General features: G+C 38.5%; 1 protein-coding gene and 1 pseudogene across 2 annotated transcripts; both read right to left on the bottom strand.

Moving 5' to 3' along the window:
- Positions 1 to 716: 716 nt before the first annotated feature.
- On the bottom strand, positions 717 to 1,614 carry LOC128587997 (eukaryotic translation initiation factor 4E-like). The gene has a single exon (XM_053594552.1). The coding sequence runs from the start codon at positions 1,605 to 1,607 to the stop codon at positions 954 to 956; it is 654 nt and encodes a 217-aa protein (XP_053450527.1). The 5' UTR covers positions 1,608 to 1,614; the 3' UTR covers positions 717 to 953.
- Positions 1,615 to 7,563: 5,949 nt separating this feature from the next.
- On the bottom strand, positions 7,564 to 8,327 carry LOC128588959 (nascent polypeptide-associated complex subunit alpha-like; annotated as a pseudogene). The gene has a single exon (XR_008380823.1). The product of XR_008380823.1 is annotated as a nascent polypeptide-associated complex subunit alpha-like (transcript).
- Positions 8,328 to 12,429: the final 4,102 nt, after the last annotated feature.

The following is a 12,429-nucleotide window of genomic DNA, read 5'->3' as shown; positions in this document are numbered from 1 at the left end:
GTCAGCCATCTTGTCTCTGCCCTCAATGAATTTTATCTTAATAAGTTGTTTTAGAAAAACAGAAAAAGATGCTTAAATCTTTTTATTAGGCTAGTTGGTGTTGATTTCAAAGTCAGATAAGGACACTGCAAGAAAAGATAATTATAGGTCACCTCTGTAGCTTCATTAAATCCGAAAATGCCATCAAAAAATTGCAAAACTGAGATGAAGAGGGTTTGTTTAAGGAAGGTGAGAATGATTCATCTGAAAAATATTAGGCCATTAAATCTGAAATGTCCAATTTCTTTTTTTTTTTTTTGCACAAAATTAATGTTTATTCCACCTTTGTGTCATATTCCTTGATCCTTCACCAATGTTACATGAGGAAAAAACAAAAGCAAAACAAATGAAAAACTGAACTCAGAATCACTAATGTTATCAAGTAGGGAAACAAATAAATTAAAATCTATCAGCCATCAGCAAAAGTACACAAAGACACTGCTGTAAAAAGAAACAAAGAAAATTGCTAGAAAACTATATGCATCATACTCTTTCAAACCAGCAAAATATGCTCCTGCATCCAATGGAACATAAACAGAACTTTTTTCCTGTAAAGTATAGAAATGCAAATTGTCTTTTGAATATCATGAATGGGTAAAATGTGTTTGTAATGGTAATTCTACTGAACTATTACAGAGTGGGCCAGGAACACATTTATGGGTTCTGGGGACAATGTGTACTGTAATTCTTTGATTGGGATAGTGGACACTCTAGCCAAAATTAAAAAAAATATATATATATGAACACAGAAGTACAAGACAAAGGTGAATGAGACTTCTCTTATATCTTAGCAACATTTAGATGGAAATCAAATTTAAATGCAGTCCACTCTGCTTTTGAAGAGGCTTTGGTTCAGCTCCCAAATCTCGATTGCTTGATGCAGTCTCCTATGAGAATACTCAGAAGGTGTCTTCTTAAACAACAAACCTATTTTTAGTGGTGGAGCCGCTCTTAGTAGCTGTGTCTGCATGGGACTGATAACCAATCACTATCTTTGGAGGAAGTCCTAACCTTTCCTTATATATCCTCCCTATATGTGTAACAGCTTCTCTGTTTTCACATTCAGTAGTCCATATTGCTATCTTATCACCTTTAGCTCTAACATTAACAACAGCTCCACATACATCATCACTGTAGTCATCAAAAGATTCTCCAATAAGGCACAGCAGTGTCTCTAGCCAAAAGCGATCGAGGTCACTTCGTCTCTGCTGTTTGTTCAATGTAATTAGCCATCGTCCTCCCCGTTTGTTTTTCTCATCTTCCCATATAGGTTCAATACCATCCTTAAAAAGTGAGTAGTCACAGCCAGGCATTAAATTACTAGACAATTGGATATGGTTGTACAGAGCCCAAAAGTCTTCAACAGTATCAAACTTAGAGATCAGCCGAAGGTTTGCTTGCCAAGTTTTGCTTTTATCATTTTTAAAAAACCAGAGCGCCCATCTGTTCTGTAGAGGATGTTTAATATAGTGTTCTGGGTTTGCAACCTCCTGATTAGATTCTGTTTTCTCCTCTTCTGCAGGTGGAGGATTAGGAGTAGGGGTGGTTTCCGGTTCCACAGTCGCCATCTTAGATCCATCTCGAAATGTCCAATTTCTAATCAAAAGGTTAGTTTATTACATTTCAAACAAGAAGTGGTATACAATTAATCAAAGTCTGCACCTAAACTATCGACAGTTTTGCTATCTTAACAGGAGCCTGTATGTGCCAGCAGCAGAGAAGCCTGGAGAGCCAGTGGTGATGAAGTTTCTAAAGGCATTTCCCGTAGCTTATTGAGAATGGAATGTTTTTCCTTGGAAGAAGTGGTTGTCAGTTGGTGCAGGTCTGGTGAACACAGTGGATGACTGAAAGTTTCCAAGTCCAGCTTCTGCTGTTTGAGCAGTATTGTTCGTGCAACATGTGGTCGAGTGTTATCTTGCAAGAGGACTGACCTGTCTACACTGACCAATCTCAGCTGCTAAATCATAAGAATCCTCTTCGTGTCATCTATTTGTCTATAGCAAATATCCACTGTAATTGTAATTGACCAGGTTTCATGAAGCTATAGTGGAAAATAGCTGCCCTGGACCACTGAACAGACACCAGGAGCTTTTTTGGTGAATATTCTGTTTGGACTGTTCACTTCATCTTTATCTAACCCATGTACCAAATGCTTGTGATTGCCAAAAAGAATCCATTTTTCATCACACATAATATGTTATCATACAACGTAGAAATGGTTTGCCTTTATGTCATGACCAAGTAAGGCAAGCTTCAGGATGATTTCCCTTCTGACGCATGCTGAATTCATGGGAACCCATCTGTCCAGCTTCTCTATCTGGCCCATTTGTTTCCAATAGTGCATATTGTTGGAATAGCAACATCAGCCTGTGCTGCTAATGATTCACTTCTAGTATGGCTTTCAGCTCATATTATCCACCTTGGTCTCAGGTAGCCCTTGTGGTTCATGTTCAATATTAAAATCACTCAAACCCTTGCAGACTGTGTGTTCATCAGCCATGTCTTTCCCACATACTTAATTGATACTTAGTTCCACAATGGAACTCATATTCAAGAATACATGGATTTTTTACTTACTCATGGTCTCACAAAAACTGCTTTAAAAAATAGAAAGATAATCATAAGCCAAAGCATGCATTTGAAAAAATGAGGATGTACCCTCACAATTAAAAAAAAACAAAACACTGCTTCACTGTAAAAGTGAAATGTCAGAAATGTCAACTGTCAAACTTAATTCTTAAGAAAATCAGACATCTCATACTTAATAACCTAAGATATTAGAGTAATTCCTCATGTCAATAGATCAAAAAATTATCTCAATGCCAAGAAAGTATTTGATTGTGCTTTACATGTGTTATAATTTTAAATTTAAAAAGAAAGTTACCAATAGGAGAAAATTCTCTTTTATAGGCAATAAATAAAATTATTATACAGATTAAGCTTTGCCAATTATTTACCACATCAGATGCCATGCACTGGGATTCATATATCTCATTAAACTCTTATAATAATACTATGAATACTAAGGAATACCTACCCTTAGACTAATTAACTTCCTCAAAATCATACAGCCAAAAAGTTCCAAAGCAGAGCCTCTGGTGCCATCTACTGACCCCCGCAGAACCAAGGCATTCATTTCTACAGTTGGGAGTATTAGCTCAAGAACCAGATCTGTTCAATGACAAAGCCAAATAATGTTTCCATAATCCACACTGACTTTGGCACAAAAACAGAGCCAAATTTATTGGTTTCTGTTAGGATTTTCCATCAAGATATGACTCTGTAGTGGGATTACCTTGCCCTAAGTAGGTGTCAGTGTCCATAATTATCTTAAATCTATGTGCCTATGTTTCGGCTTAGAAGAATTATGAAGATCCTCAGATGCAAATAGTCCTCATACAAAGAATAATTAAAAAGGCAACCATGGAAAGACCAAGTCTGATCGCAGAGACCCTGAATATGGCAACACAGATCCTGTGTTCTATAGATGTAAAGACCCACAACCGTGGTGTGATCAAGAGCATCTGAGACACAGCTCATGATTTCAGTGAGAGGGAGGTGGGTGGAGCTGCTCATAGACAGGCCTAACGTCCACTGCAATTTACAAGAGTGCAGCTAAGTGCTGAACTTCAGCCTCTGTCTAGTGCAGAGAAGTAGGGACTGATTTTCCTACGCTGATGTTAAGTGGGGGCAGATGGCATCCAAGGTCATCTCTTATTCTATGTAACATTCTCAGCTCCACTGGCAGAGCTGGGGGAGCTGGCTCTAGAGAGCTAGTGAGATGACATGTCGGGGGCAGGAGTACCTGGGCAGATGGTCCTGGGAGACTGACCTGCAAGGTGCCCTCTGTATAAACACTTGGGAATATGCTGAGATGTGTAGTTTTACATATCTTATTGATAAACAAGGAAGTATCTATAAATCTACAGAATACTCAAGAAAAAAAAATTGGCCTGGCACGGTGGTTCACACTTGTAATCCTAGCATTCTAGGGTTTCTTGAACACAGGAGTTTAACACCAGCCTGAGAAAGAGCAAGACTCTGTCTTCACTAAAAATAGAAGAATTGTTGAGTGGTGCCACTTGCCTTTAGTCCCATTTGCTCTGGAGGCTGAAGCAGGAGGATTGCTTGAGCCCAGGAACTGGAGGTTTCAGTGAGTTATGATGATGCTACTGCACTCTATGCAGGTGACAAAGTGAGACTCAGTCTCAAAAAAGAAAAAAGAAGAGAAAAGAAAAGAAAAGAAAAGAAAAAAAACACGAGGGAAAGGTAGAAGTTACTACTCAAGAGGTCACACAAGATTCCTGTCCCAACTGATAGTATCAGCAGCAGCAACACTTTGGCAGGGACCTGAAGGCTAGTGAGAGCTGCCCCTCTGGCTGGAGCTGTGCTGCCTCACTGGTCTGTGTAGCATCTGCAGATTCTTAATCACATTCTCAACCTAAATTAAAAGGACTCGTTTCCATTACCAATACTTACTGGCATCTTTCCCTCAATCCCATTACAATCCCATTATGACAACAGCATAGGAGGAAAGACTGAAAGATCTGAAAGTCACACAACTTTTATTAAGTTTTGACAAGCCGTGCTCACTTACATAGTACTCATTTATCCATAATGCTACCTTGTTTAGATATTAAGGATGCATTAGAAAAGACTATGATGGGGTGGTGCCTGTGGCTCAAAGGAGTAGGGCACCAGCCCCATATGCTGGAGGTGGCGGGTTCAAACCCAGCCCCGGCCAAAAACTGCAATAAATAAATAAATAAATAAAATAAGTAAAGCTGCTAAGAACCTTTAAAAAAAAAAAAGACTGAATACAAAAGAAAATATTTGGGACCATTTATTGACTATGATCTATGCCAAGGCAATTCATCTATGTTATTTCTAACCCTTACAGCAAACCACTTTATAGAGAACTAAATCTTTATCATGCATGTAAATTAAGAGTGCATTTCACAGACATTTTCTCAGTCTTAAACGTTGCCATGAAACTATGTTCTAGTCAATGACATACACACAGAAGATGTGAGGAACTTGTGGGAAGTCTTCTTAAAAGGGAGAGGTTATACCATTTGCTTCCCCTATTGTGTTAGAGCGTGTGATGGCAGGAGCTTCAGCAGCCATTTTGGATAAGGAAGACAAAGACCATGTCTTAGAGGCTCAGAACTGGTCTATGTCCATATGATTCCACATCTTTTATCTTCTCCTGTATGAGAGAGAAATACCTACTTTTAAAATATACAGCCAGCATTGATTTTGCGTTTTCATTATACAGGGTGGCCATAAAGTTTGTGAGCAATTTACTATCTTGAACTATTTAAAATTGCACATAAACTTTATGGACAGCCTGAATGCCATTGAACCTAATCCTAAATGGTACAGATCATAACTAACATTCTGAGTTCCCAGGTCCAGTAAGTGATAAAGTCAGGATCCAAACCTGCTCCAGTCAAGTCTGCATGATGCCAAAGTTCACATTCTCCAGAAAATAATCCAGTGAAGATAAATGTGTGTTTTAGAAAACAGGAAACAGACTCTGAGATGTAAGTTGGAGATTTGAATAAAAGAAAGTTACTGGGAAATTCTCTCAAGAGCCACATCCTTATGGACTAGACAGAAAGACAAGAAGTTGAACTGTGAGTCCCATGGGTAGCTTCAAAGCTGGGTGACCCCTTCAGAGATGTCTCAGATTGAAGAAAGACTCCAGTCCTTTGAACCCCTTCTCAACCATTTGTTGGATGGTGGATGTTCTCAGTAAAGAGTCATAACGTTGGGTGAGGTAGCTTCTGGGTGAGGTAGCTTCTGGGAAATGTAAAGTCTCCATTTTTTTAATAGCTGAATAGTATTCCATGGTATACATATACCACAGCTTGTTAATCCATTCCTGAGTGATCATGGTGAGCTAATACTCCCAACTGGAGAAATGAATGCCTTGGTCCTGCCGGGGTTGGTAGATGGCACCAGAGGCTCTGCTGGGACCTGTTTTCTGTTACTGAGATAATCACATGTTCACAGTCATTCCCTCTCTTCAGTGTGGCATGTGCGTGAGGACCTAACGTGTGCTATACAGTTCATCAAGGGAAACACGAAGATGATTTAGGTATTTATTCAGTTCTCAAGAGGACAAAATGGAGATGACAATGACCTCAGTATCATGCAAATGACATTTGTAATAAGAGCAATAAGCACATGTTCTGGGAATTCAGAGGAATGAGACGTTATTCTCATCAGAGAAATTAGGAACATCTTCATGGAAACGCCAGTAGTGAGCAGGGCCTTCAAAGTGAGAAAGATTTAAATAGGTCATCACAGGAATGGGTTATGAGCAGTATTTCAGAGCATAATGAAATATAGAAATAATGGCAAATTTTAATTTGAATGAAGCATAAATTTAATGGAGGGAGAGAGAAAAACTCCCCATAACAAAGAGAGTTTGAGGAACAGTTCGCTGAGATCTTCCAATTACAGAAATAATTCCACAGCATTAGAGACCTTTTGAAGTGTTTTGAGCTAGAGACCAACAAACCAGAAGCTTTATTTCAGGAATATTAGTCTGCTTTAGAAAAAAGAATACACCCTAAAAAATGTCATCATCTGCTGTTTTTTGAGGAAGAAATAGCACAACTGTCATCTCTCAGGCAGTTACTTTATATGTTGTACCAAATAAATAAGATCATAGTTTTTCATTAGCTCATTCATTTTCTTCCCATTGTGTCAATATTTCAATCCTGGGTTTTAATCTTTCCTCAAATAGACGTTGTCTTTAATCAAACTGCTTTTTCCCCTAATTAGTCTGATCATACACTTGAACCCGTAGAGAAAGCTCAAGGATTTTAGTCACTCAGACCAGCCCCAAAACTAAGAGAGCCAACGACAAAACGGAGCCTTCAAGGACACCCAGTCGGTACAACACTGGCACGCCCATACTTCTCAAGGAAAAAAGATTTACTGTTACAGATATGCTAGAAAAAGAAATTGACTGTTGGTTAATAAATATGTCACCATTTTGTCATTTACATAATAGGAAAAAATAAAAATAGGCCAAAACAGAACAAAAAAGGACACCCTCTCCTAACCCAGCAATGATGGCACTTCTCTCTGCGTAGTGGGTAGAAGTGCGCCCTCTGGAGTTGGATCCCGGCTCTGCCGTTCACGACCTAGATGAGTCATGAGTCGTCTGAACTGAGAGGCGGCTCTCTGATGTTTCATCTACACAATGGGATCGCTAATTGTATCTGTTTCAATGCAAAGATAAAATGAGTTAATATATCTATATTCCTCACTATAGAGCCTGGCACAAAGTAAGCGCACAAAGTAAGCGCAAATGTTGATCATTTTCATCATCACCTCGCTGGTTCATGTCACCTACTCAAACTAATTTTTGTCATGCACGCATTTGCACAGCTTGGCCTAACATGCTATATGCATTTCTTTTTTTTTTTTTTTTTTTGATTGTTGGGGATTCATTGAGGGTACAATAAGCCAGGTTACACTGGTTGCGTTTGTTAGGTAAAGTCCCTCTTTTTTTTTTTTTCATCCAACAAGAAGCCATAACTTTATTAATGATAGAAACAGTACAAATTTCAAACCAAGCTGCAGTTACTCTTTTGAAACACCAGAAAAGTCCTCCTTGTTTTGATGGTTACATTGTTAGTTCCATAATAGCATTTACAATATCATTAATGTTGTTCTTCAGAGCTCGGACTGCCTTTGCTCTCGACACATTTGCTTGTGACATGACTAATTCTATGTCCTTAACTTCCACACCTGTTTCATCCACCTCTTCCTCTTCACTCTCTTCTTGTACAGTTGGAGTCTGTGTGTTTTCTTGAATGTTTGAAACAGCTTCACCTTGAACTTTGAATTTCTCAGCAGCTGCTAGCTGTGCCTGCTGAGATAAATCTTCGATCTTGGCTTCACCAAAAACTATGTAGGTATCTGAAGCTGGGCTCTTGTAGACATCTGGTTTTGTGATGACAAAGAGGATATTCTTAGATTTCCGGATAGTGACTCTAGTAACCCCTGTAACTTGTCGAAGACCCAGTTTGGACATAGCCTTCCGTGCCTTCTTTTCACTCCGACTCTGTTTTGCTTTACTGACTGGTTCTTCATCAATTTCAGCTGCTGCTGCCAGCTGCGCTTGCTGTGTGGTTGCCTGTGTGGAATCTTGTTCCTCTAGCTCTGGTACTGATTCATCACTGTCAGATTCTGTTCCAGACCCTGTCTCAGCCTGAGGCTGTGGCAACTCCTGCTCTGTAGCAGGGACATGTGGCTTCACCAGGCATGTTGTGCAGGGAACGCGGAACCAACGGTAAAGTCCCTCTTGCAATCATGTCTTGCCCCCAGAAGGTGTGGCACACACCAAGGCCCCACCCCCCTCCCTCATTCCCTCTCTCTTCTTTTCCTCCCCCCCCCCATAAACTTAATTGTCATTAATTGTCCTCATATCAAAATTGAGTACATAGGATTCATGCTTCTCCTTTCTTGTGATGCTTTACTAAGAATAATGTCCTCCACTTCCATCCAGGTTAATACGAAGGATGTAAAGTCTCCATTTTTTTTAATAGCTGAATAGTGTTCCATGGTATACATATACCACAGCTTGTTAATTCATTCCTGAGTTGGTGGGCATTTAGGCTGTTTCCACATTTTGGAGATTGTAAATTGAGCTGCAATAAACAGTCTAGTACAAGTGTCCTTATGATAAAAGGATTTTTTTCCTTCTGGGTAGATGCCCAGTAATGGGATTACAGGATCAAATGGGAGTTCTAGCTTGAGTGCTTTGAGGTTTCTCCATACTTCCTTCCAGAAAGGTTGTACTAGCTTGCAGTCCCACCAGCAGTGTAAAAGTGTTCCCTTCTCTCCACATCCACGCCCACAACTGCAGTTTTGAGATTTTGTGATGTGGGCCATTCTCACTGGGGTTAGATGGTATCTCAGGGTGGTTTTGATTTGCATTTCTCTAATAGATAGGGATGATGAACATTTTTTCATGTTTGTTAGCCATTCGTCTGTCTTCTTTACAGAAGGTTCTATTCATGTCTCTTGCCCATTGATATATGGGATTGTTGGCTTTTTTCATGTGGATTAATTTGAGTTCTCTATAGATACTAGTTATCAAGCTTTTGTCTGATTGAAAATATGCAAATATTCTTTCCCATTGTGTAGATTGTCTCTTTGCTTTGGTTGTTCTCTCCTTGGCTGTACAGAAGCTTTTCAGTTTAATGAAGTCCCATTTGTTTATTTTTGTTGTTGTTGCAATTGCCATGGCAGTCTTCTTCATGAAGTCTTTCCCCAGGCCAATATCTTGCAGTGTTTTTCCTATGTTTTCTTTGAGGATTTTTATTGTTTCATGCCTTAAATTTAAGTCCTTTACCCATCTTGAATCAATTTTTGTGAGTGGGGAAAGGTGTGGGTCCAGTTTCAGTCTTTTACATGTGGATATCCAGTTCTCCAAACACCATTTATTGAATAGGGAGTCTTTCCCCCAAGGTACGTTCTTGTTTGGTTTATCAAAGATTAGGTGATTATAAGATGTTAGTTTCATTTCCTGTTTTTCTATTCGATTCCAAGTGTCTATGTCTCTATTTTTGTGCCAGTACCATACTGTCTTGACCACTATGGCTTTGTAGTACAGACTAAAATCTGGTATGCTGATGCCCCCAGATTTATTTTTATTACTAAGAACTGCCTTACCTATATGGGTTTTTTTCTGGTTCCATACAAAACGCAGAATTATTTTTTCCAAGTCTTGAAAGTACGATGTTGGTATTTTGATAGGAATGGCATTAAATACATAGATTGCTTTGGGAAGTATAGACATTTTAACAATGTTGATTCTGCCCATCCATGAGCATGGTGTGTTTTTCCATTTGTTAAAATCCTCTGCTATTTCCTTTCTGAGGATTTCATAATTTTCTTTATAGAGGTCCTTCACCTCCTTCGTTAGGTATATTCCTAGGTATTTCATTTTCTTTAAAACTATGGTGAAGGGAGTTGTGTCCTTAATTAGCTTCTCATCTTCACTGTTATTGGCGTATACAAAGGCTACTGACTTGTCGACATTGATTTTATATCCCGAAACATTGCTGTATTTTTTGATGACTTCTAGGAGTCTTGTGGTTGAATCTTTGGGATTCTCTAAGTATAAGATCATGTTATCAGCAAAGAGGGAGAGTTTGACCTCCTCTGCTCCCATTTGGATTCCCTTTCTTGCCTAATTGTATTGGCTAGCACTTCCAGCACTATGTTGAATAGTAAAGGTGACAGAGGACAACCTTGTCTGGTTCCAGTTCTAAGAAGAAAAGCTTTCAGTTTTTCTCCATTTAGTAAAATATTCCCTGTGGGTTTGTCATAGATAGTTTGTCATCAGTTTTAGAAATATGCCACCTATGCCTATACTCTTCAGTGTTCGAATTAGAAAAGGATGCTGGATTTTATCAAATGCTTTTTCTGCATCTATTGAGAGGATCATATGATCTTTATTTTTCCATCTGTTAATATGGTGGATAACGTTTATGGACTTGCATATGTTAAACCAGCCTTGCATCCCTGGGATGAAACCTACTTGATCATGATATACGCCTTTTTTGATGATAAGCTGTAATCTATTGGCTAGGATTTTGTTGAGAATTTTTGCATCTATATTCATGAGTGATATTGGTCTGAAATTCTCCTTTTTATTTGGTTCTTTTCCTGGTTTTAGTATCAGGGTGATGTTTGCTTCATAGAATGTGTTGGGGTAGATTCCTTCTTCCTCGATTTCTTGGAATAATTTCTGCAATACAGGAATAAGCTCTTCCTTGAGGATTTGATAGAATTCTGGTGTGAAGCCATCTGGACCAAGGCATTTTGGGGTTGGAGGATTTTTTATCGTTTCTTTAATCTCGGTGCTTGAAATTGGTCTGTTCAGGAGCTCTATTTCATTCTGGCTAAGTCTAGGGAGGGGGGTGTGATACCAAATATTGATCCATTTCCTTCACATTGTCAAATTTCTGGGCATAGAGTTTCTGGTAGTATTCAGAGATGATCTCTTGTATCTCTGTGGGATCAGTTGTTATTTCCCCTTTATCATTTCTGATTGAAGTTGCTAGAGATTTTACTTTTCTATTTCTCATTAGTCTGGCCAATGGTTTACTTATTTTATTAATTTTTTCAAAAAACCAACTCCTTGTTTCATTAATTTTCTGAATGATTCTTTTGTTTTCAATTTCATTGATCTCTGATTTGATTTTGGATATTTCTTTTCTTCTACTGAGTTTAGGCTTAGATTGTTCTTCTTTTTCCAGTTTCATAAGATAGCTTGTGTGATTGTTGATGCGCTCTCTTTCTGTTTTTCGAATGTAGGCATCTAAAGCAATGAATTTTCCTCTCAAAACTGCTTTTGCAGTATCCCACAGGTTTTGGTGGCTTGTGTCTTCATTGTTGTTATGCTCAAGGAAGTTAATGATTTCCTGTTTTATTTCTTCCTGCACCCATCTGTTATTCAACAGAAGATTGTTTAATTTCCATGTCTTTGTGTGGGGTTGAACATTTTTGTTAGAGTTGAGTTCCACCCTTAGTGCCTTACAAGGTAAAATTTTAATTCTTTTGATTCTGTTGATATTTGTTTTGTGTCCCAGGATATGATCAATTTTGGAGAATGTTCCATGGGGTGATGAGAAGAATGTGTATTCTTTATCTTTGGGATGGAGTGTTCTATATGCGTCTATCAAGCACAGTTGTTCTAGGGTCTCATTTAAATCTCTTATATCTTTGTTTAATTTCTGTTTAGAGGATCTGTCCAGCTCTGTAAGAGGAGTGTTAAAGTCCCCTGTTATGATGGTATTATCGGATATCATATTCCTCAGATTGAGTAAGGTCTGTTTCAAGAATCTGGGACCATTTAAATTAGGTGCATAAATATTTAGAATTGAAACACATTCTTATTGTATTTTTCCCTTGACCAATATAAAGTGACCATCTTTGTCTTTTTTGACTTTAGTTGCTTTAAATCCACATGTATCTGAAAATAAGATCGCAACTCCTTTTTTCTTCTGAATGCCATTTGCCTGAAAAGTTGTCTTCCAACCCTTGACTCGGAGCTTTAATTTGTCTTTTGAAGCCAGGTGTGTTTCTTGCAGACAGCAAATGGATGGCTTATGTTTTTTAATCCAGTCAGCCAATCTATGTCTCTTCAGTGGGGAATTCAAGCCATTAACATTTATTGAGATAATTGATAAGTGTGGTAGTGTTCTATTCATCTTATTTGGTGAGAGTCCATTGCTTAGTTTTATCTTTTGCATCAGTGTGGAGGTTTGGTTCTGTCCTTTAATTTCTGAGTTTTTACTTTGCTGCTGATCCGTTGTGATGGTCAGTGTGTAGAACAGGCTGAAGTAGTTCCTGTAG

Source organism: Nycticebus coucang, chromosome 6 (genome assembly GCF_027406575.1).
Source record: "Nycticebus coucang isolate mNycCou1 chromosome 6, mNycCou1.pri, whole genome shotgun sequence".
Lineage (NCBI taxonomy): Eukaryota > Metazoa > Chordata > Mammalia > Primates > Lorisidae > Nycticebus > Nycticebus coucang.
Note: the sequence above shows the minus strand (reverse complement) of the source record. Positions and strands in the feature narration are given on the sequence as shown.

What these genes read in the sequence shown, in the direction of transcription:
- LOC128587997 (XM_053594552.1), bottom strand. Translation starts at nt 1,607, where the DNA reads ATGGCGACTGTGGAACCGGAAACCACCCCTACTCCTAATCCTCCACCT.